Below are 24,757 nucleotides of genomic sequence, written 5' to 3' on the forward strand. Positions count from 1 at the left end.
GATGGGGCATCGTCCCTTGGATCGAGGTCACACCACGGGGGCATTTCGCCAGCGTCCTCTCCCCACTGCCCCACACCAAGGGTCCAACAGGCTGGCAGCGCTAGAGGACCTTCATCTGCTCTGTGGCCTTGAATCCCCCAACCCACACTGCCACCTGTCCTGGGTGCCGTTGCGTGCCTCCAACATCATGTACCCCTGGCACCTCAGGACATGGTGTTACTTGGGGCTAGGATCTGAGCACAGGTGAGCAAGCTAAGCGTTGGCATGAGGTCCTCCTGGATTTGGGTGGCTCCTGATCCAAAACTGGTGTCCTCTTTTTTTTTTTTTTTTCCTTTTTGGGGCCGCACCTGCAGCATGTGGAAGTTCCCATGCTGGGGTCAAATCAGAGCTGTAGCCACTGGGCTACACCATAGCCAAAGCAACACAGGATCCGAGCCACATCTGCAGACTACACCACAGCTCATGGCAGTGCTGGATCCTTCACCCACTGAGCAAAACCCGGGATCAAACCTGCTTCTTCATGGATATTAGTCAGATTCGTTTCTGCTGAGCCATGACGGGAACTCTAGCTGGTATCCTTTTAAGAGAGGGTGACCTGGACCCAGGTAGGGAGAGGCCATATGGCCATGAGGGAAGTGTCTGCCAGCCAAGGACGCCAAGGACTGCCAGCTGCCGTTGGACGCCAGGACACGGCCCAGGGACGAATTCCCTACCCCAGAGCCTCTGGGTGGAAGCAGCCCTGCTGGCACTTGCTCTTGGACTTCGGGCCTCCAGATGGGGGGAAGACAAGTGTTCTCTGAGCCCCAGGCCATGGCGGGGGGGCCCTCCCGACACAGCCTCCTGCCCCCAACGGGCCAGGCCTTGCTGCTTCTCTGCATCTTGTGCTGGTGAGGCAGTTCCTGTCCCCTGCGTGCCAAGCTCCATTCCTCCCCGGAACCCACCCTCCCTGCCACCCCCTGGGGTCGTCCTGTCTCGCCTCTGTCCCCTGCTCCCATGAGCTGCCACCTCCTTGGGCACTGAGGTGCCCAGTGTCCCAGGGGTGAGCAGACCATGGGGCCATGATCCTGTACCTTCTCTAGAGCTGGACGCGCGGACGGGCCCTGCCGTCTGTGAAGACCCACGAAGCCTCCCTCGCATGCGCCGACAGGGGTTTTGCAAAAAGCACCTGCTGGTGGGCGCCCCAGAGCCCCGCTCTGCCACCTGTTCTCTCTCTTTCCCGCTGCAACTGAGGGACAGTGGGGCGACTCAGCTTTCCTCGGGGACGCCGTGGAAGCTGTGCTGGACCACTCTGGAGGCGCTGCAAAGCTGGCCTGAGGGTGCTGGTCACAGCCTTGTTTCACAGTCGTGGACGGAGTGCCTACCGCGCAATCTGGGGGAGTCCTGGGCGAGCTCCTGGTTTTCCGAAATGAAAATTGGCTTCTAAGTGGTGAACCGAATGGATGCTCACGCGGAAAAAGAACTTTCTAGGAACATATAGAGGACGTAACGATACAGCTGCGGGGAAACTGAGGCTGGGCGTGTGGGACGCTGCGCTACCCGGTGGGCGTCCCCTGCCGGTCTAGTGGAGCGGATTCGGCGCTTTCACTGCTGCAGCCCAGGTTCAGTCCCTGGTCTGGGAACTGAGATCCCCCGTCAGGCTGCTGCACACTGTGGCCAAAAATAAATAAATGAAATAACATAAAACTGCTCTAAAACAAGAAGTTTAGGGTTCCCATCAAGGCTCAGTGGATTACAAATCCGACTAGCATCCATGAGGATGCAGGCTCGAAGCTGGCCTCGCTCAGTGGGGTAGGGATCTGGTGTTGCCATGAGCTCTGGTGGAGGTCACAGACGCAGCTGGGGTCCGAGGTTGCTGTGGCTGTGGTGTAGACCTGCAGCTGCAGCTCTGATTCAACCCCTAGCCTGGGAACTTCCGCAGGTGCAGCCCTAAAAAGAAAAAAATAAAATAAAACAATAACAACAAAACCAATACAGATAAAACAACAACAGCAGCAACAAAAGACCCAAGAAGTTTATTTAAAAGCAAATTCAGCCACCCAGGTGGAATCACCATCAGCTCTGCAGGTTTTGCCATCCCTGCTGACAGCTCTCTGGACTTCTGTGCAAAAGCGTTTTTTGGTTTGTGTGAAAAAGTGACTTACTCCAAAAAACCAAAAAATTTAAAATAAAAGGAGTTCCTGTCGTGGCGCAGCAGAAATGAATCTGACTAGTAACTGAGGTTGCGGCTTTGATCCCTGGCCTTGCTCAGGGGGTTAAGGATCTGGCTGGTGTTGCCGTGAGCTGGGGTGTAGGTCGCAGCAAAAAAAAAAAAAAAGGGACTCACTCCCCTCTCCCCCAGGACCATGGTGTCTGGATCTGCCCCGGCAGCACTGGAGGTGTCTCCGGGTGCCTTTGGCTGTGCCAGACTCCAGGGTCAGCACAGCCGTCCTTTATGTGGGGCGCTCCCTGTTGATAGGGCGTCAGGTTTGTGTCCGTGGGGACTCAGCAATCCAGCCCAGGTGACTAAAGGACCCTGTGACTTCACTGTCTCCAGGGTCTGGTGGCCCAGGATGGTCCAAGATCTTGAGAGAAGTTAATGGTAAGCTTGGTAATAAGACGTATGCTTTATTGTCCCACCCATCCAACGTGAGTTCATATCTAAGGCTATTTTCTGGTCAGAAGGTGGCTCCTTGTTCCGGGGTGTTCCTCCGTGCTGGCCTCCTGGGCGCCTGCGGGAGGGTCCGAGCAGTGGAGCCCCTGCCCATCCCCGAGGAGGGGGAAGGCTGGAGAGCCCAGAGCACGCCGAGACGGCCTGAGCTTTGAGCTTTAAGTCAACTCGACCTGGAGTTCCCGCTGTGGTGCAAAGGGATCGGTGGCGTCTGAAGCACTGGGACGCATGTTCAATCCCCGGGCCGACACTGTGGGGTGAAGGATCTCGTGTTGCCACAGCTGCGGCATAGGTCACAACTGTGGATTGGATCTGGTCCCTGGCCCAGGAACTCCATGTGCAGCGGGGCGGCAAAAAAGGGGAAAAAAACTCAGCTTGACCCTTGAATCGGGCCAGAACAAATCCGTGTGTGGTTTAAGATTAAAAGGACATTTTTTATAACAACTGCCAGCAGGAAACAAACAAACGATACCTTATATCCTGTATTATTGTAATGGGCTTTTGCAAAAAAAAAAAGAGAAGAAAAGAAACACCCATAGAAAATCACTTACGTGGAAAATGGAGCCTCTGATGCCCTTTGTGCCAGCGTCAGTCTTGGGGTTAAAGAGATGCCGCTGGAAGGGGGACTCTCCTCCCCCATGTTTATCCAGCGGCTTGTAGTGCCAGGGACTGTTCTAGAAGTGACCGGTGCGGCGGGAACAAGATGTGCAAGTTCTTGGTCCTGGCGCGTTCGCCGGGAGGAGGGGACTGATGTGAGCAGATGAAATCCCGCTGCCGCGGCCGCGCCCGGGGGGGTAATGAAAGTAACGGCGAGGAGCCTGAGTGGGGGATGCGAACGGCCCCCACACGAGGGACAGGCAGCTGAGACCTGGGTGGCCGAGGGAGAAGCCACCGGTGACAAGGAGGGAGAAGAAGTGTGCCAAGGCCCCAGGGCAGGGAGGTGTCCTTAAGACGGGGCGGGGGAGGGGGGGAGGGGAAGGACCTTGTAGGACAATATGGGGTGAGTGCTTACGGGGTGAGGGCTGTGCGTTTTATCCTGGGTGCCATGGGGGGCCCCATGGGAGTGGCATGATGAGATCAACCTTTCAGGATGGTTCTGGCTGCAGTGTGAGCAAAGACTCCCTGTGGCTGGCGTGGCCGGCGTGGCAGGAGGCAGAGGGGGTGGGGCCAGCTCCGAGGCCCTCTGCCTCTGCCTCCTTCTTTTGCTTTAGTTTATGCTCCTGGACTCATGCCGGCCCCTGGCCCTTTGCACAGGAGCTGCAGATACAGGCTCAGCTGTTGGCTTTCTGTTTGCGCTCCACGGATGCTGCAGACAGGACCGAGGCGGGACCTCACCGGCCTCTGGGCTCCCACCAGTCTTCAAGGCGCCCTCTCCCCACTGAGTCTTCCAGAACTATTTCCTCTACCCAGATGCGGCCCTGCCACGTTATCGCGAGACCAGCTGGAGCAGTATTAGAGCTGCTGGGTCCCTGACCTCGAGGTGATGGGAGTCACTGGTGGGGGAAGCCAGGCCCCCTCCTCCAGGCATGAGACTTGGCTTCTCAGGGTCTCAGTTTTGCTCACCAGTCAAATGGGTGATGTCGGTTCTCTCAGAATCTCTCATTTGCACTGGAACGTGTCGTGATTTCTGGAGCGGTTATGTTTCTTTGCTGTGTGAACAAGTTCTGTGACACATGGTCTCCCCCCGCCCCCCCGCACATGGCCTGTGGCCCCTGTGTGTCTGAGAAGAGCAGTCCTGGGAGGGAAGCTTTGTGCTTCTGCTCCCCGTCGTTCTAAGGTTCCCCTGCAAGCTTTGTGCCTTGGCAGGGACTTGCTGGGTCCAGAGAGGCAAGGTGGCCCCCGGGTTTTGTCACCTGACGGCATCCTTTCAGTGGTCCCGAGACTTTCCTGGAACTTCCCAGAAACAAGTCCAAAGGGCTCCGTCCCAGGCTCCTGCCCTCAGGGGGCACAGCCAGGCTTCGGACTCTGAGTGGGCGGGACCCTCTGGGGATCCACAGCCCGACCCACGTGGCTCTTTGCCTCATGGAACGTGGGGACACAAGCAGGGAGCCACGTGGGGGGAATCCGTCGGGGCCACGGGGACACGGCTCTGAGCCAAGCCAGAAGGACAGGAACTGTATCAGATTTTTCTCGGGTCCCAGAGCACATCTGGGGGGCAGACTGGGAGGCAGGTGAAGGCCCCCTGGCTGCCCTGGAGGTGACAGTGCTGCTCCGTGGCCGTCTTGGGGGGGTCCCTGTGGCAGCCCCTGGATGGCTCCTCCGGTTCTGGCCTCAGAACCCATGTGCTCAGCCGGATGACCAAAGTATCCCACCCTTTCTGGTCCCCGGTGCTCAGCACCTCTGCTGCGTCATCTGTTCCCTTGTGTTGGCTGAGATGCAAGGCCCTCTTGTGCGTCTTTCTGAAGCAGCACGTGCCATCTCTCGGGTGTGCTGGGCGCGTCACTGAGTAGACGCAGCTGAGAGAAGAGAAGCTGCCCATGTAGCACAGGCCGAGGGCACCCCTGGGCGGGACCGTGCTGGCCGCGGTGGGGTCTGAGCTGGGCTGGGGGGCGGGCAGGTCGCCTGGAGGCTGGAACCAATGCAGAGGAGGCAACACCAGGGCTCAGCGTCCTCGTGCGTCTGGAGCAAAGCGCGCAAGGCTGGGGTCGCAGGTGGCGAGGGGCTGGATCGTGGGGGGTCGCGGGGATGCCTGCTGGGCGGTTGGGGGTCTGCTTGACGGACGAGAGGGAAGCTGTGCTTTCATAAGTGTGGAGGGGGTGGCGCGGGGTCTGGGAATCGGGGTCGAGGGGGCGCTCCCCGTTGGGGCGAGGCGTGGGGCTCGGGGACGCTGTTCCCGGCGGGGCGGAGCGGGGGCAGCCGAGTGACACCCCTTGTGTCCCGCAGACGGCATCCACAGCGTGGCGGCTCTCTGCACCCTGCGGGTCAGCATCATCACAGACGACATGCTGACCAACAGCATCACCGTCCGCCTGGAGAACATGTCGCAGGAGAAGTTCCTGTCGCCGCTGCTGGCCCTCTTCGTGGAAGGGGTGGCCACCGTGCTGTCCACCACCAAGGACGCCGTCTTCGTCTTCAACATCCAGAACGACACGGACGTCCGCTCCAACATCCTGAACGTGACCTTCTCGGCCCTGCTCCCGGGCGGCGTCCGGGACAGGTTCTTCCCGTCGGAGGACCTGCAGGAGCAGATCTACCTGAACCGGACGCTGCTGACGGCCGTGTCCACCCAGCGCGTGCTGCCCTTCGACGACAACATCTGCCTGCGGGAGCCCTGCGAGAACTACATGAAGTGCGTGTCTGTGCTCAGGTTCGACAGCTCGGCCCCCTTCATCAGCTCCCCCACCGTGCTCTTCCGGCCCATCCACCCCGTCAACGGCCTGCGGTGCCGGTGCCCGCCCGGCTTCACCGGCGACTACTGCGAGACGGAGATTGACCTCTGCTACTCCAGCCCCTGCGGCGCCCACGGCCGGTGCCGCAGCCGCGAGGGCGGCTACACCTGCGAGTGTCAGGACGACTTCACCGGTAGGTGTCGCCCCTCCCGTGGGCCCGGGTCACAGGCAGGTCGGGGGGTGTCCGCGGGTTTCCTCTGTCCACTTCGCTCCCGGGGGACAGAGTCTCAGGACGGATCCCGGGCTGGGGCGTCGGCTCTGCTTCCTGCCACCCTCTTTATAAGGACGGGCAGAGGAGAGTTATGTGGTGTGAGAGCCACCTTCAGAAACCTACGCGGCCTGGGGAGCTAGATCCAGTCTCTTGGGACAGAATGTGATGGAAAATAATACAGGACAAGGAATGTATATATATATGCACACGCATGATTGGGCCACTTTGCTGTGTAACACTGTAGATCAACTGGACGTTAGTTTTAAAAGATGTATATGTGACGTGTGCCCCTTGTAAGTGGCTTCACTTTTTTGGTGGTGGTGGTTGTTTTTTTTTGTCTTTTTAGGGCATGGGCGGCCTATGGAGGCTCCCAGGCTAGGGGTCCACTCGGAGCTGCAGCCGCCGGCCGCAGCCACAGCCACAGCCACAGCCACAGCCACGTGGGATGCGAGCCGTGACCTACACCACAGCTCACGGCAGCACCCGGTCCTTCCCTCACTGAGCGAGGCCAGGGATCGAACCCGCATCCTCATGGATGCCAGTCGGGCTTGCTAACCACCGAGCCACGATGGGAACTTGGTTTCCCTTTTTTTAAATGAAAGTGGTTGATTTACAGTGTGTGTCCATTTCTGCTGAACAGCAAAGCGACTCAGTCATTCCTGTTTTTCATACACACACACACACCTTCTTTTTTTTTCTATTACCTTCCATCATGGTCTGTCCCCAGAGGCTGGATAGAGTTCCCTGCGCTGCACAGCAGGACCTCGTTGCTGCTCCGCGCTCAGTGTCCGAATCTCCCAACCCCAAACTCCGCGTGCATCCCCCTCCCTCTCCCTCCCCCTGGACAACCTCAGTGGCTTCAAGTTTAAAGTCGTTCATTCTGGATTTCAAGTTTCATTGGTCGCTGTAAACGGTGTCTCTGGGATAGAGATCGCTTGAGCCGTTCATCCCTCGGGTCTGGAAAGGCGGTGTTGGTTTTTTCACGGCTCGTGGTCCCTGTAGAAATAACGCATCTTCTCTGCCTTGAAGATACACTTCTCCCCAGACGTCCTGGTTTGTCCCAAAGGCGAATCGCTCTAAAGACAGCCGAGGGTTATTTTGAAAATAAAAAGCCTGCCCAGTTTCTTTTCTGTGGAAAGGTTCATTTGACCAACGATAATGGAAAAAATAAAAATCATTAAAAAAACAAAAAACAAGCCCGCCGCGGGCAGGACAGAAATGCAGTCCTGCTTTGCTCTTCGATCGCCCGCTACATGGAATCCTGGCCCATGTGACAGACCAGTGAGGGCATCGCGGCGGACGGGGACAGCCTGTCTTTGCGGGAAGTCCTCCGAGGTTAGGCGGGGCCGGAGGTGGCGTCGTCGCGGTCCTCGCACGGTTTGCGTCCGCAGATGTGTTTGGTATAAACAGTGGAGAAGTGGCTCCTGAGCGTGTGGGATGCAGTGCCCGCTGATGGAGCTTAGGCGGGGTTTCCGGCATTAACAGGCTTTCATCAGGCAGGAAGAGAGCGGGCCGGGTGGCGAGGCAGAGAGGGGGCATCTGGCTGCCCGGGAGTGGGGGGGGGTGCGCCCCGGCTTGCCGCGTCTGAGCACCAGCCTGGTTATAATCCGCTGGCACCGCTGCGGCGAGAAAGCCTTGATCACCTGCCCGTGTCTCCCCTCCCCGTACCCGTCGGTGGCTGGCTGTCTGTCTGGCCGGCCGGCCTGTCCAGCTCCGGTGACCTCTTCCCTGTGGTCTCTCAAGGGTTACCCCGGGGCTGGGCAGTGGGCAGGTGAGCAGGGGAGGAAGACAGAGGAGACCCCAGCTCTCGGCCCACTCCTGAGGTGTCAGGGGCTCTGGTCCAGGAGGCTCACCGCCAGGTGCAGGTATGCCCTTCCTCCCCCTCCCACCCACGGCCTTGAGCTGGCACCTCGGCTGCCTCTGAAGTGCCTGCCCAGGTGCCACAGCCCATCTCAGCTGCCCCTGGGCCAGGGTCCCCGCCCCCTCCCTGCCGCGTGGCCTGCATGGGGAGGGCTTCCATGGATGCCTCCTGCCCTGGGCCTCTGGGAGAGGGCCTGGTGCCCTCCAAGGGGCAGCCACCAAACCGTCATTCACTCGCTCTGCAAGTGTTAGTTGAACACCTGCTGTATGCCCGGCCAGTGTGCGCGGCAGGCCTGCCCTTGCCCAATTGAGTGGGTGCCCAAGGTTGCTATGTGATTGGCCTCCTCCTTGGTGGGCACATGTGGTGGGGACCTGGTGCGGGAGACCTCCCCCCGGGTGCCCCCAGAATCTGGTGGCTTCGTCTTGAAGACCGGCTGGAAGCCTGGGGTGGGGGCCTCCGTGGTGGAGGAGACCAGCTTCGTCTTGTGGCTGCAGCAGGCCTGGGCTCCCCAAGTCCCAGCCGTGAGCTTGGGGCCACGTCTGGGCAGGAGAGGCGGAGGCTGATGGGGTCCCGCAGACCCCGATCCTCCAGACGCCTCGGGCTGCCGGGTGGAAAGGACCTGCAGAGCCTCCAATTTCGCTTTCATCAGGAGCATCATTTGCAGAGGAATTATACCGGGGAATGGCCTGGTGTGTCATCACCCCGAAATGTCATGATGGGCAGGGGGCTAATTTGAATGTCTTTGGTACCAAATTATCATATGTATTTCCCTCCGGGATAAGATTGACTCAGGCTGATTATTTTTCCTTCCTCTCTTTCTTCCTTTCTTCCTTTGAAGCCCGTGCTCTCGGGGGAGGTAATTGAGCCCATTTATTGGCGGTGAAAGCCGCGCTGTCGTCGCCAGGGTTTTATTACTTGCTCCCTGGTAAGCCGAGCTCGGGGCCTGGCGGGCGGGAAGTTGGACGTGGCCCAAGGCCGCCTGAGGACCGGGGCTTCCCGTGTTGCTGGACGGCGGCGGCGAGCTGGGTGAAGGAAGGTATCAGTTAATTTCAGGAAAAGCTCGCAAATCTGATGCTGGAAAATGACCCCCGGCAGCTCTCCTGTGTCCACTTTGGGGGGGTGCAGACTCCCGGTCCTTGTAGGGAGCAGGCTTCCACGTGGGGTCTGCAGGGGACCCCCGCTCTGAAGGGGACGGGGACAGGAGGACTGCAGGCTCGGAGCTCAGCTCAGGCACTTGTGTGACAAGCACAGGCTGGCTGCCTTGGCTCTGGCCCCTCCGTCTTCCCGGCTGTGGACAGCGTGGCTTTGGTTCTGGTTAAACTCCCCTGGACGTGGCCCGCTCTTCCGCTGGCCGCACGTCCACGCCTGCCGTCCTTCTGTCCTCGCCTCCCTCGGATCCAGCCCGGCGCAGTCCCTGCTCTGGGAAGGTTCTGGAAGGTCCCCGACTTCCTGGGACGGTGGCCCTTCCATCGCCCTGGACATGTCCTCTCGTGGGTGTGGTTCGTGTGTTTCCGTGACCCTCTGGACAGCGGCGCCCTGCAGATGGGACTCTTGGGCCCTTCAGCTGCTGTGCTGTTCCAGAAGGTTCTGTGCGGTTCCCCCAACCCTCCCTGCAGCTCTGAGGCCCATCATGTCATGGAAGGACCCTGGCACGGGACCGTCACGTTTCTAGCACAGAGCTTCTCAGCGGGGGTGGGTCTACCTTGGGGGACACGTGACAACACCCCGGGATGTTTCCGGCCGTCACAGCTGGGGGTGGGGCGCTGGCGGCTGGAAGCCAAGGATCCCACCCTCCTCCAGTCGCCCCTACGGAGCCAGCCCTGTGGTAGAGACGGAGGAGCCCTGCTCTGGACCTGGGCAAGGGGTGAGTCAGGGTTTGAACCCTGTGTTCCGGCTCCTGAGCTCAGGCTCACCTGCCCAGTGGGCTCCTTGTGGTGGAATGACCGGTTTACCTGTTCAGCAAGGCCTTCCTCTGGCGTCGCTGACCTCACAGCCTCCAGTAAAAAGCGCCTTCCATGTGCAGGGCCCTCACAGGTCCACGGCAAGTGTGATGGGTGAGAAAGAGTAGCGTCACCGGGCAGTGGCCCCGGGGTCGCTTCCTGGTCACCCTTACCCGAGGGGGTGGCAGGAAACTCTCCCTTCCTGGAAGGCACTGGACTAAATTAATCCGGGGTGAGCCTCAGGATGTGGTTCTGAGCCTCTGGGCACATCAGGTGTCTCCCTAATCAAACAGTTTAATTGCCCTCTCCTGCCCCCAACTTAGTGGAGAGCGTGTGCCCCCCCATCTCTGCTCCAGGCCCTTCCCGTGCCCGTGTCAACCCCAGGAGGTGGGGACAGTTGTCACAGGTTCAGGGACACCAAGGTGCAGAGCTGGTTGGGGCGACCCGGGGTCTCTTCCTGAGCGCGATCCTGGGTGCCCAGGCCCTGTCCCCCCGCCCCACCTTTCTCCCCACTTTCTGCCCGCTCTGTGCCTCCCTGTCCTGCTGGGTGTGCACCTGCCCAGCTCCGTTCCGGTCACCGTGCAGCCGTGTGCCGGGCCCCCCGGGCCTGCAGTGGCCTCGGAAGCCTTCCCATCCTCACGGGATGGAGACCAGCGGGCAGCGATCCACAGCAGCCCCGGGGACATTGCTGAGAAGGCGGCAGCTGTGACGTCCCCGGAAGGAAGGCTCTCCTGCACGTCTCAGCCCGTCAGGGGGACGGAGCAGGCTGTCCTCTTTATTCTTGAGCCTCTGCTTTTAGAGCCCCGGCTGCTCAGAGGGCGTTTTAACACATAACAGTGAATAATCCTGCCTCTGTGTGAAGCACACGCTGTGCCCGGGCTGCAGATGCCCTGTGCCATCAAGAGTGGGCCCCAGCCGGATTTAGCCTGGTTTGGGGACCCGTGGGTCAGGGGCCACTTAGGAGAGTCTCAGTGGCGCTGGGTTTGGGTCCCTGGGGTGGAATGGCCCAGATGTCCTGTGCGAGGGCCTTCTGGGACCCTGACCGTCCCCTGTGGTCACCTCCCTGGGCCGGGGGACCTGACTGTCCCCCGTGGTCACCTCCCTGGGCCGGGGGACCTGACTGTCCCCCGTGGTCACCTCCCTGGGCCGGGGGACCTGACTGTCCCCCGTGGTCACCTCCCTGGGCTTGGGGACCTGACTGTCCCCCGTGGTCACCTCCCTGGGCCGGGGGACCTGACTGTCCCCCGTGGTCACCTCCCTGGGCCGGGGGACCTGACTGTCCCCCGTGGTCACCTCCCTGGGCCGGGGGACCTGACTGTCCCCCGTGGTCACCTCCCTGGGCTTGGGGACCTGACTGTCCCCCGTGGTCACCTCCCTGGGCCGGGGGACCTGACTGTCCCCCATGGTCACCTCCCTGGGCCGGGGGACCTGACTGTCCCCCGTGGTCACCTCCCTGGGCTTGGGGACCTGACTGTCCCCCGTGGTCACCTCCCTGGGCTTGGGGACCTGACTGTCCCCCGTGGTCACCTCCCTGGGCCGGGGGACCTGACTGTCCCCCGTGGTCACCTCCCTGGGCTGGGGGCCCTGACCATCTCTCTTGATGACCTCCCCAGGGCCAGGATATCTCATGTAGGTTTAAGCCCGGAGAAACTTCTCATGTAAATATCAAATCAGCTTTCCTGTTCATGGGGAAAAAAATGAATTCTGGCCCTTTTCCAGTTCTGCTATAAAAAATGTGCATGACCCCACCTCTGCGCTTTATCTCGAATTCTCTTATCAGCAAAGTGGTATTTCCACCACCACGTGATCCGCACGCCGTGTCCGCCTGAGGACGCCGTGTCTGAGCTGTGCCGTCCCGAGGGGGGCCGGTCCCGTCCTACGGGAGAAACGCGTTTGCCGCCCCGACTGCAGTTTGCGGGATTAAAACTCCACGTGGAAGTGTGTGTCGTCAGGTTGAATTTAGTCCTTCAACCAGAGAGTTAATGATCATCCCAAACGAACCTCGTTACCTAGCCTATAATTAAAATCTCAAATAAAGCAGACACAGAATCCTTTCTTAGGAAAAGGTGCTTTTCAGATATTCAGGGATTACTCCCCGTTTTAGCCCCTCGCCAGGCTCTGAGGTTTGGCTCCAGAGTCCGGGCTGGGGACAGTCTGTGTTTCCCCAGTGCGTCCTCGTGCAGCCCCAGCATGATTTTGCTCTTTGGGGAGACTGTTTTCCATTAAGAGCACATGCAGGGGGTTTGTGGTGTGGACACCTGTAGCCGGTATCGCCTGTTCTCTTCCGTGGAGTCTTCCCCCAAAACGGGGGCTTTTGACAAACAGGATTAGCGTCCTCCTTGCCTGGTCAGGGTGTCCGTCCCTAGCCAAGGGGCCGCTGGAGGTGAGGATGAGCTCAGGGCTCCTGATGGCTTCCTGGGGCTCCTGTCACAGAGGACCAGACACTGGGTGGCTTGAAACAACAGATGTTCATTCGCTCACAGCTCTGGAGGCCGCACGTCCAAAGTCTCTGTGTCCTCGGGGCCCGGCTCCCTGCAGAGGCTACCAGGGAGGGTCCTTCCTGCCTCCTCTTAGCTCCTGGTGGCCCAGGTGATCCTGGTTGGTGGCTGAGCCCGTGCCTCTGTCCTCAGGCGGCCTCCTCCCTGGGTGTGTTCTGTGTCCAGATATGCCCCTTATTTTATAAGGACACCCGGCCGCTGGACGAGGCGCCTCGCCCCTTCTTGCATAATCTCATTTTAACTTGATCACATCTGCAGGAACCTATTTCCAAGGAAGATCAGTTCTCACGTGCCAGGGGTAGAACTTGAACCTGGTTCGGAGGACACAGTTGTACCTGACTCAGGCCTCCGATTGGGGGGGTGTCCATGGGGGCAGCTGTGTCTTGTCAACCTGCTTGTTGACATTGGTTGGGCTGGAGGATATTCTTGGGCAGGAGAAGGCTCCTGTGGTCTGTTTTCCTTAAAAAAAATTTTTTCCCTCCTTTTAATGGCCAAACCTGCAGCGTGTGGAGGTGCCCAGGCTAGGGGTCAAATTGGAGCTGCAGCTGCCAACCTACACCACAGCCACAGCAATGCCAGATCCTTAACCCACTGAGCAGGCCAGGGATCAAACCTACATCCTCATGAATACTATTTGGGTTCCGAACCTGCTGCGCCACAGAGGGAGCTCCCCGGGCTGTTTGTCTGGCAGCACTGCAGGGACCCAGGGCCGTGGGGGGTGGCTGGGAGCCCTGGACCTGAGAGTGGCCGCCCCAGACTTCCCCAGGGAGAGTGGTCTCTGCTCGCACTGTTGCCCACCGCCCACTCCTGAGCCCTCCCCTGGGTGTGGACAGGCAGATGTCTGGGGTGCTCCCGGGGCCAGGGGCTGCAGGGCTGGGGTGACAAGGCGAGTCGTCTCAGCTGGAGGGGGGTTGCATTCCCAGGGCAGCGCGGCTGCTCGGACTCCAAGCCCAGAACACAGATCATTCCTCTCTCTGGACCTGCGTCTGTCCCAGGGGCCTGTCCCTCGTCCCGGCACCACGCAGGAAAGGAAATTGAACCATCGGGGGCCCCGTTGCTGTTCTGCGGGGATGACTAAGGCTGTAGTTAGCATTCCGGCTGTGTTTGGACACGTCGCTGTTTGAAAGTTGGCGCGGTTTCCCTCCAAACCCATCAGGTGCCGGGACGCCCCTTTCCGGCCCCGCCACGCACTGCTGCCCCTTCTTCCCCCCGACAGGCCCTTCCCTGGGGAGGAGGGCAAAGACCCCAGCCCGGCCTGCAGGGTCTGCCCACCCCTCCTCCCAGCAGTGCCCAGGGTCTTACTTGGGGCCTCCTGGGGCCTTAGCTGCTGCCCCCTGGGCACCACAAGGGCCTGGGAGCCAGAGGGCGCCTTCTCGAAGGCGCCTCCAGGTCCACTGAGGCTCAGAACGACGTTGACAGGTGTCAGGCAGCTGCCTTCTCAGGGGACTGTCCCCGGGAAGAGATTTCTGCCGAGTCTGCCCAGCGGCCTCAGTGGATGTAGGATTTCGTGGTTTCCTGTGGCTGCTGTCAGGAGAGACCACAGACTAGGGGTTTGACGCAGCAGGAATCATTGTCTCTCAGTTCCAGAGGCCAGAATCCGAAACCAGGGTGTGTCTGGGGCCGCCCTCCCTTGGAAGGCCCCGGGGGCCAGGGGAAGCTCCTTTTGTCTCTTCCAGCCCAGGTGTGCTCATGACTACACCCCATTCTCACGTGGTCTGACCCCCACCCCCATGTGGTCTGACCCCCCATCCTCACGCGGTCCCAGCTGCCCCTCTTTCAGAAGGTGCGGTTGCAGAGCCCCCCCCCCCCAGGTCATAAGGACCAGTTTCCCCTCAAAATCCTTGATTCAGCCACGTCTTTTTCCACATGGGGTGATGTCCATTTTTTTTCCTTTTTTGGCCGCCCTGAGGCATGTGGAACTTCCCGGGCCAAGGATCAGATCTGAGTTGAAGCTGCAGCCTACACTGTAGCTATAGCAACACCAGATCCCTTAACCCACTGTACTGGGCTGGGGCTCGAACCTGTGTCCTGATGCTGCAGAGACACTGCTGATCCTGTTGTGCCCCAGCAGGAGCTCTGATGGACATGATTTTGCTGCGTGGGTTTGTCTTCCCAAGTTTCTGGAGTCAGGACACGAATGTGTCTTTTAGGGGCCACTGTGTAGCTGACTGCAGGGTTATTTTCCCCCCACCCCACAGTGGGCATGAGGAGGGGGAGGGTTGGGAGAGCACCCCTTTTCTGAAAGGGGGGGGTCCCGATGTGTGGCTCCGGGCCAGGCTGGGCTGCATACCTGCGCCAGGAGTTTAGGAAGCACAGCGATTACTCAGTTTAGCCGGGTTTCAGCCCTCAGGTGTGTAGGTGACTCTTGTCTTACAGCCAGGAGCCGTGGATAAGCTGGAATTGATTTTCTTTGCTGCTGGAATGCAGTTTTTTATTTATATTTTAAGAAATGGGTGTGTCCGGGGTTCTGGGAATTTGCTTCAAAGACGGCAGTGAAGTCACCCAAAGGCCCAGCCCAGGACAAGCCCGCAGTGGTCTGGGCTTCCGGCCTCCCCTCCCCTGGAGGGCAGGTGTCTGGCCTCTGAGAGGCCTTTCCTGGCAGCCTTGCCCCTTGGGCGAGGGGGAGGGGGAGGCCCCAAGGCAGGCCTGGAGGTGAGACCATCAAACAACCTTAGAACTCAGAGGGGAGGGGAGCGGGGCTGGGGTTGGGGGGCACAGATGAGGCCTCAAGAGACCAGTTAATAGCAGGGGGTCAGGGTGACAGCTCCACCTGCCAGGTGCTCAGCTCAGAGCATCAGAATGAGCTCAGCTCACCTGGACACCAGCCTCCCAGGGGCCAGGATGCCTCCAGGGAGGGTTTATAGCCGGGGAAACGGAGACGGGTCAGCAGCTTGCTTGGGACACCTCTGTCCCTGGCAGTGGCCTGCGGGGGATTTGGTGGAAGGGGGTTGGGGGTGGGGGAGGTGGAGGGACCAGTTTTCTCAGTGTTTAGCCTTTTCAGAAATTCTGTCCGTTGCCTCCTCTGCTCCTTCTTCCAACAAAGCTTCTGACTCAAGCCGCGGGGGTGGATTGCTGCTCCAGAGCTTCTGCTTTTTCTAGTTCAAAGCCCTGAGCTGCCTCTTAGGACCAGAAGGCAGTTGTCTCTCTCTTTTTTTATAAAGTTGTTTTTTGTTTTTGTTTTTGGCTCCACCTGAGGCAGGGGAAAGTTCCCGGGCCAGAGACTGAACCCAAGACACAGCAGCCAATCTGCTACGATGACAACACCGGTTCCTTAACCTGCTGAGCCACCAGGGAACGCCTTTTTTTTTCTTTTTAGGGCCCCACCCACGGCATATGGAGATTCCCAGGCTCGGGGTCTAATTGGAGCTACCGCTGCCCGCCTATGTCACAGCCCCAGCAGCGCAGGATCTGAGCTGCGTCTGCGACCTGCGCCACAGCTCATGGCAACGCCAGATCCTTAACCCACAGAGCAAGGCCAGGGATCGAACCCGCAACCTCATGGTTCCTAGTTGGATTTGTTTCCACTGCACCACAACGGGAACTCCCGTCTGCTCATTTTCTGATGGAGTTGTTTTTTTTTGATATTGAGCTGTATGAGCTGTATAATTTGGAAAGTGTATATTTTCGAAGTTAATGCCTTGTCTGTCGCATCATTTGCAAATATTTTCTCCCTGTCCGTAGCGTTGTGTCTTTACTTACTGAAAACCTGTCCTCCGACCTTTGCAGGCCCTACTTCTTCTGGGCCCAGCCCGGCTTTCCTCCAGGGCCAAGGGGTTTGGCCTGGCTATGCTGCCATCTCTGGCTGCCCCCAGTGCCCCCGCACCCCCGGCTCTCTTGTCCCCATCCTGGACCAGCTTCTGAAGCTGCTCTTGGTTCCCACCCTGCCCCTCGTCTCCCAGACCTGCCGTGACTGTCAGACACGTGCATCACACACACACACACACACACACTCACACACACACTCACACTCACTCTCTCACTCCTTGGCCTTCTCCCTTCTCCAGGCGCCCCCTGCTCCCCCCGGCCCTCTGTACATTGAGGCCGGGGCTCAGTGGCCCCTTGCCCCCTTCACAGACCTGACCAGGTGTGCACCTGTCACCCAGCATCCGCCCCATGCAGGTGTCCCGTGCCTCTGCTGGGCCTTTCTGGGGCCGAGTGGTCTCCGCCTTCCACAGACCCTCCTGCGCAGCCCGGCTCAGAGGCATCATCTTGGGCAGGATCTTTTCTCTCCATGTCCCTTCTCTTTAAGGAGTATCTGGTTTGGTTACAAAGAAAAAGTGGCATTCACACAGCCCATGCCAGGCCTCGGTGTCCTGTCTGTAAGATGGGGCGTATCGGTTCCCACGCCCAGGGCGGGCGGGGCGGAGCGGAGCACCCAGGGGCTGAGCGGGTGCCCCCGACCCCCCGCCCTCTGTAACCCTGAGCTCTGGGCACAGTTCCCTGCAGATGAGTCCTCGTTTCAGCCCCGTGTAGGGGGGCTTCTCGGGGCACGTAACACTCCTTAATGGAAGGTCTGTGGCTCTGGTCTGCGGGGGTCCCCAGGTGGGCAGTGTCCCCTCACTCCCAGCCCCAAGCCTGGGTGGGGCAGGTATCCAGCGATGGGGTCGTGCATGAGGCCTTGGGGGCCGGGAGGCCTCGGCGCCCGGGAGCTCCTGTTTTGCAGTTAATGGGGCAGGGTCCTTTCCCAGTTTGCTGTGTAGCGTTCTGCATTTGGCCGTGACCAGGAGAAGGAGACGGGACCTGGGCTGCGGGGGTTGCAGTGCTATATGCATTATTGAGCAAGGCTATTGGTTTGCTCAGGTGAACTTGATCTTTGGCGTGGGGGCAGGGCTGTAATGGGGGGGGTTGCACAGTGGGAAGATGGGGGGATTTTTGCCAAGTTTAGAATGATTCAGAACAAGCAGTTAACTCCATATAGGAGGCCAGGACGCAAGGAGAAGCCCAAATTTATGTTTTGTTTGTTTTTTCATCTTGGACTACCCTGCGGCATATGGAGTTCCTGGGCCCGGGATCAGATCCGAACCGCAGACTTGACCTAAGCCGCCACTGCAGCAGCGCTGGATCCTTAACCCACTGTGCTGGGCTGGCGATCAAACCTGCGTCCCAGCGTCCCTAAGACACCGCGGATCCTGTTGACCCACAGCAGGGACGCCCCCCAAATTTATTTGGAATGAGAATTCCTAGAAAAAGAAAGAGAAAGTTCAATCTTAGTAAGTAGGAGTTCCCGTTGTGGCTCAGCGAAAACGAATCTGACTAGTGTCCATGAGGACGTGGGTTCGATCCCTGGCCTCCCTCTGTGGGTTATGGATCTGGCGTTGCCATGCGCTGTGGTGTAGGTCGCAGATGCAGCTCGGATCTGGTGTTGCTGTGGCTCTGACGTCGGCTGGCAGCTGCTGCTCCATTTCAACCTCTATAGTCTGGGAACCTCCATATGCCACAGGTGAGGCCCTAAAAACAAAACAAAACAAAACAAAAACAAAAAAAAACTTGATCAGTAAGCATATCTGAGCACATTAGTTTCATTAAAATAGTATTTCTTGGAAGAGCCGTTTTAAAAAACTGAAGATATAGGGCTCACTAAATGTGGTCCAAAGTATTTGCCTAAAGTAGGAGGATTTTAAGAATTCAAAACTATCTTGTCACATCTCTTCCCGCCTCTGAGCCCTGTGATGTCACCTTGGCTGTGCTGGGGGTGCGTCCGGCGTGGAAAGGGGACAGGCAGTGCTACCAATCAGGGCTCCTCCCCCTCCCCCCGCCCCCGCCGAGGGCTGGCCCCTGGGATGGGCCACCACGCCCCTGCTTAGGAGATACAGTTAAGGGGATGCATCACGGATTACGTGCAGCTTAAACAAACTAGCTGGAGTGACTGTCTTGGAAAGCACGCTGCCAGGCGCCCATGGGGACCTAGGGTGCAGCTGAAGGGAGGTCCCAGCACCCAGAGATGAGACCGTTTCCAGGGGACCCAGTTCATCCAAAACCCGCATGCTCAAGTTTTCACTGACTTGTGTTAAAAGGCATGTTTAACTGTAGAAATAATTCTTCGTTCATGACATCAGCATATTTCCAGCCCTCTCTGAATCAAACATGTGAATTATGCAGGTTTTATAATTTGGTACCAGCATTAATCATTGGCTTGGAATTGGGGCGATCCTGGCATTTGATGACTTCACCTCACGAGCATCTGTTGGCGTATCTGCTGCGGGCCGAGTATCCGCCAGGCACCCTCCGTGTGCCGGATCCTCTTAGGCTTGGTCCCCAGACGGTGGCCCTGCCCCAGAGCCTGGGGAGACAGATGTGGAGGCAGGGGTCCCCGGGAGCTGGGACGAGTGCTCTCTAGAGAGAGATTCTGGGTCTGTCATGGGCACCCTGGACCGGTTAGGAGGCGTGGGTGGTGTGGGGGGGGGCCTGAGACAGGGTCGCATCCAGGCCCAGGGAAACCACTTGCAGAGGCCAGGAGAGGGGACACCAGGCACAAGAGAGGTGGTCCCCTTTGGGTTATTGGGGTTTTTTGTTTGTTTGCTTTTTTTTTTTTTTTTTTTTTTTTTTTTATGGCCGCACCTTGTGACAACACTGGATCCTTAACCCAGTAAGTGAGGCCAGGGATCCAACCCACGTCCCCATGGGCATTAGTCAGGTTCTTAACCTGCTGAGCCTCAACGGGAGCTCCTGGGTTATTGCCGATAGCAGTGGATAGATACGAGTGTGGATCCGCCGAGTGTGCCCGGGGCCACCTCCGTTCGCCTCTCAGATCCCCCAACGGCCGTCCAGGAGGGAGGCCGGGGGGCCTGCGTGTGAGAGGCTGGGGTGTGGCCGGGGGCCAGGCCCGGGATGGAGGGGTCTTTATGGAGCCGCGGGATTGGTTCTAAGCCAGTATGTGGCCTGGTCAGGTTCTGAAAAGCTCTCTCAGGTGTTATGTGAAAAACAAAGAGATTTGTAAGGCGGCGAGCCGCTGGCATGGGTCCAGGGGCCCCGATGCGGGGGTCGTCTTGATTGTGTGGATGGGGGTGCAGATGGCAGTGGGCGTGAGTGACAGACACTGGGAGATGGCATAGATGGGCACTGTGAAGAAGAAGGGGCCGGGGTGGCTCCAGGGCCCCTGGCCTGCCTGCCTGGGCGGCTGGGGGACCGTCCCCAGGTGGGGGCTCAGAGAACAGGCCTGGCGAGAGGGTGATGGGCGTGAGGCCTGGGATTTCGGGGGAGACGGCAAGCGGACGGGTGGGTGGACGGGTGGGTGTGGGGCCCCGAGCGGGGCCTGAGGCCTGGCTGCAGGTGTCAGAGTGAAAGGCCGGAAGGTGTCTCCTAAGGGCAGAGAGTCCAGAGCCTGGTGAGTCCCGAGGGAGCTGGGCAGGCCGCCGCACAGGCCAGGGGCTGCCTCACCTCGGGGCTCTCTGTCTGCAGAGGCCAGCATGTGCCGTCGTGGTAATTTTGGGATAAACCCGCTGTAGTGGGTTGAGTGGTGTCCCCACCCCCACCCCCAGACTGGTGTCCACAACCTCAGACCGTGACCTCGTTGGAAATAGGGTCTTTCTGGAGGTCATTAGTAAGGCTCTCGAGATGAAGTCACCCGGATTTGGGGTCCACCCTACAGCCAGTGGTTGTGTCCTTATGAGAGAAAGAAGGGAGAGACGGGGGACCCAGCAGGACGGCTGCGTGGCCACCAAGGCAAAGGGGATGCTGCGGGAGCCCCGGGTGCTGGAGGAGGCAGGAAGGACCCTCGCCAGGGTCCGAGGAGGGAGTGCCGCCCTGCCCACACCTGGGGGCAGGACTTTGGGCCCCAGAACTGTAAGAGGATGCGTTTCTTTCTTTTTTGGCTCTGCCCTGAGGCCTGCAGAAGTTCCCGGCCACGGATCAAACCGGTGCCACAGCAGCAGCTCGAGCCACAGCAGTGACGACGCCCGATCCTTAACCCTGATGAGCCACCAGGGAACTCCTACCTTTCCGTCGTTTTCAGCCACTAGATTCGTCATTACAGCAGCTCCGGGAAACTAGTAAACTACCTGTTAGAAATGAAAAAAAACCCTTTTGTGGTTAAAACAAAACAACTTCGTGGAGACGTTGCTGTTTTTGCCACTGACGTAAGGTGCCTGAAGGGTGAAGCGGGGGGACAGGAAAACCCGGGCACTGTCGCGCCCCTCCCACGGCACGGCAGGTGCTCTCAGGCAGCTGGCTGACCTGCAGCGTGGCCGTGGGCAGCGTGAGGCCTGCTCGGTCGTCCTCCCGTCCCAAGGGCGGCCTGAGGACCAGGGTGTCTCTGCAGCTGCTGAAAACCACATTTGCACGGGAATCCCGCAGGCACAGGCAGATCCAGACCTTCGGGAGCTGAACCAGGAGCTCTCTCTCGCGTGGGGCTCGCCTTGCTCTGGGCCTCGGACGCCGGTGGCCCTTGGAGCCCCGGAGGCTTAGCTGGATGGGGAGGCGTCCAGCCGTCCGGTCACCGCCAGGCAGCGCTCAGGAGCGGCTGTGGCCGAAGCGGGGGTGGGGGCCTTGTTTTCACCCGGTGACATTGCCCACCTGGGCCGGGCCCAGATGGGCAGGATTCTGGCGGCAGCCCCGCCGGCCGAGCGCCGTGGGAAGGCTGTGCCAGGCTCCATTGTTTGCCGTCACGGTTTGGGGCGCACAGCCCACCCCGGCCTCTCCCGGTGCCCCTGCTGCGTTGGGGCCTGGAAAGCAAACACTCCCAGATGTCACGTCTGTTTGAAAAGTGGAGATGAGAGAATTTGAAGTCTATGGAGAACAAACACACCTGAAGCTAAGCATTTAAAATGAATGAATAGAATTGAAGAAGCCTGCCGGCTGCCCACCTGGAGACAAAGCGGGGGCAGGATGGGCAGGAGAGGGTGTGGGTGTGGGTGCGCGTGTGTGCACATACATGCGTGGTGGCTGAGGCTGTGAGTGTGGGTGTGAGTGTGTCAGCAGCGTGTGGCTGGGCGCGAGTGAGGGCACAGGTGTGTACATGCGTGCGTGTGTGAGATGTGTGTGCGCATGCGTGTGTGTGCACACAGCCTGCCTGGCGGGGCGGCGGAGCCCAGTGTTGGGTGGCGGATGGGGGCCCCGTGGTAACCCAGGAGCCGTCTGGGAGGTCAGACAGTTTCCACTGATGGGGGCCCGAAAGGAGGGTCCTGTCTCAATCGACGGAGCAGATGTGAGCCCCCTGCCCACAGGTGCCCAGGGGCAGCTCCTCCGGGGGGACCAGGGGCGGCCCAGCTGGGCCTTCTGGCCTCTCCCTCTCAGCCCTGCCTGGTAGGGAGGAGGAGGAGGAGAAAGAACCACCTGACCCCTGCCCCGCCCTGGGGGTGGGCTCAGTCCTGGGTCACCGGCCTGGTGACCCCTGCACGGTTGTGAAACTCAGCAAGAGGTCAGTGGTTGCAATTCTGCTCTGTTTCCGAGAGGTGCAGACTGGGTCCCCTTTGCCCAGCAAGGTGTGCCTTCTGCCGTTGTGACCCGGGACTGGAGATGCTCAGGGGAAGTGGAGGGAAGGTTTGAGGAGCCCTGCTGGTTTCTGGCGATTGTTGCGCTAAAGCAGATCGGTTTCACCTGTTCCTCAAAAGTGAGCCCATCCGAAGCTTCCCCGTGGGGGACCGACAGGACCTTTGACCCCCTTCAGAGGCAGAGTCGGAGGCTGTAGATCTGCCTGTTCAGGAGCCAGGCCAGGGCGGGGGACAGCGGTGCAGGGCACGCAGGCCGCGACCCAGTGGCAGCAAAGGCCTCGCCTGGCCCCGGGTCTCGGCTCTGGAGACGCGGTGCAGAGGGGGCTGTACCAGGTCAAGGTGCAGGCTGCTGTGTCTGCAGCAGAGGCTGTGCCGCGTGGGTGAGGGATTTGGGGGAGGATCTGAGAGCGGTCTCAGCTGTGAGTCACTGTCGCCCAGCTCCCCCCGAGCCTCAGTCCTGAAGGGGCAGGTGGGCTACACACACCACAGCCCCCCCCGACAACAGCATCCACGTTTCCTTTTGAAGAATTGATGATAGGAGTTCCCTGGTGGCCTAGTGGTAAAGGACCTGGCATTGTCACTGCTGTGGCATGAGTTCCATCCCTGGCTCGAGGAACTTTCACATGCAAAGGGTGTGGCCAAAAAAAAAATGATAAATTTTAATATCACTCTCCAGCTTGTTCAGATTCCCAGTTGTCTCAAACACGCCTCTCTGGTCTGAATTGTGTGCCCCCAACTTCACAGGTTGCTGCCCCCAGAGGGACCGTGTCTGGAGGTGGGGCCTTAAGGAAGTAACTCAGGTCGATGATGGGGTGGGTCCTGGTCCCAGAGGATTCGTGCCTCATGAGGGGAGACAACAGGAGTTCCCGCTCTGGCTCAGCAGGTTAAGAACCTGACATAGTGTCCGCGAGGATGCGGGTTCGATCCCTGGCCTCCATCCGTGGGTTGAGGATCTGCTGGGGCTGTGGTGTAGACCGGCAGCTGCAGCTCCGATTCGACCCCCAGCCTGGGAACCTCCAAGTACCGCAGGTGCAGCCCTAAAAAGAAAAGGAAAAAAAAGAAGAAGACGCGGCGACAGAGCTCTCTGTCTCCCTGCGCACAGCCCGAGGAGGGGCCCCGTGAGGACAGTGGTGGGGGGCAGCCAGGGCCAGAGCCTCACCAGAACCCAGCCACGCCGGAGCCCTGAGCTCGTTGGTACTTGCAGCTTCCAGGACTCTGAGAAAGACATTTGTGCTGTTTAGCCTCCAGCCCATGGCATTTTGCCATGGCCTCTGAGTGGTGGCAGGTAACAGTCCCCTCGTTCGATATTGAAAAGGCGCAAAAGGACATCCAGTGAAGCCCAGGTCTGGGGTCCCGGTGACCTCAGGCTCCAGGAAGATGCCGCCGCTTGAGGGCACGCCCTGCCCCGCGGTGCCCTGTGTCTCGAGCTCTGAGTTTCATATCTCTTGCTACCAGCGTTTTCATGACCCGAGAACACAAGCATCACAAAGAAAGAACTGATGAATGTGAGCATATGCAGAAATAACATTTTTCTGTATAATATTTTGACTACAAATACATAAACAAGGCAAAAGTTAAATTTAAGCCAGGAGGGAGTTGCCGCAGAAATGGCAGAGAATAATTTCTGTAATTTATGAGGAGCTCGTGTAACACCATGAAAAGCAAGGCTCTAACCATCCGATAGAAAAACGAGCACAGGTATTATCAGGTGGTTCCGAGGTGGGCAATGGCCACTGCTGATAAAATTCAGGTAGATGTTGAACCTCATCAAAAATGAATGCAGGAGTTCCCTGGTGGCTCAGGGGGTTAAGGATCTGGGGTTGTCACTGCTATGGTTTGGGTCACTGCTATGGCACGGGTTCGAACCCAGGTCCAGGAATGTCTGCATGCTGCAGGTGTGGCCAAAAAAAAAAAAAAAATTCATGCACATGAAACACCTTTGAGATTCATTTGTCAGAAATGCATATTATTTTGCAGATTAATCGTACCTCACTGGTGAGGGCCTGCGAGTTTGTTCATCCTTTCGGGGAGGGCAGGTTGGACGTAGCTATTGAAATGTAAACTACAGGTGCCTCTTTTTGTTCTTTTCCCTTTTTGGCTGCCCTGCGGCACATGGAGTTCCCAGGCCAGGGGTCAGATCCGAGCTGCTGTTGCAACCCATGCCAGAGCTGCGGCAACCCCACCCCTGTGCCGGGCCAGGCATCGAACCGGTGTCCCAGCAATGATCCCATTGTGCCACAGCAGAAACTCCTAAACTCGATGTACCTTTGAGGAATTTGAGGGAGGGGGGAGAAAGAGGTTTTCTTTTTTTTTTTGCCCAAGAATGGCCATAGCATATGGAGGTTCCCAGGCTTGGGGTTGAATTTGGAGTTGCAGCTGCCAGCCTACACCACAGCTCATGGCATGCTGGATCCTTAACCCACTGAGCAAGGCCAGAGATCGAGCCTGCATCCTCATGGATACTAGTCAGGATCCTTAACCACTGAGCCAGGAAGGGAACGCCACAAGATAAACACACCAAGGATGTATATCAAAAGTTATCTGCAGGAGTTCCCGTGGTGGCACAGTGGTTAACGAATCCGACTAGGAACCATGAGGTTGCGGGTTCGGTCCCTGGCCTTGCTCAGTGGGGTAAGGATCCGGCGTTGCCGTGAGCTGTGGTGTAGGTTGCAGACGCGGCTCGGATCCTGGGTTGCTCTGGCTCTGGCATAGGCTGGCGGCTACAGCTCCGATTCGACCCCTAGCCTGGGAACCTCCATATGCCGTGGGAACGGCCCAAGAAA

General features: G+C 58.9%; 1 protein-coding gene across 7 annotated transcripts in view; it reads left to right on the plus strand.

Moving 5' to 3' along the window:
- The window catches only part of CELSR1 (cadherin EGF LAG seven-pass G-type receptor 1), a 142,694-nt gene that overhangs the window by 48,484 nt on the left and 69,453 nt on the right, over positions 1-24,757 (plus strand). For all 7 annotated transcript variants that reach the window (XM_085025354.1, XM_085025355.1, XM_085025357.1 and 4 more), the window contains exon 2: positions 5,531-6,169. In XM_085025354.1, the coding sequence (XP_084881480.1) occupies positions 5,531-6,169 (639 nt within the window). The remainder of the gene's footprint in view (positions 1-5,530; positions 6,170-24,757) is intronic.

Source organism: Sus scrofa, chromosome 5 (assembly GCF_054392235.1).
Source record: "Sus scrofa isolate SSC_HxYL_T2T_F1_AM1 chromosome 5, Sscrofa_HxYL_maternal_Yorkshire_Landrace_v2.0, whole genome shotgun sequence".
NCBI classification, from domain to species: Eukaryota; Metazoa; Chordata; class Mammalia; order Artiodactyla; family Suidae; genus Sus; species Sus scrofa.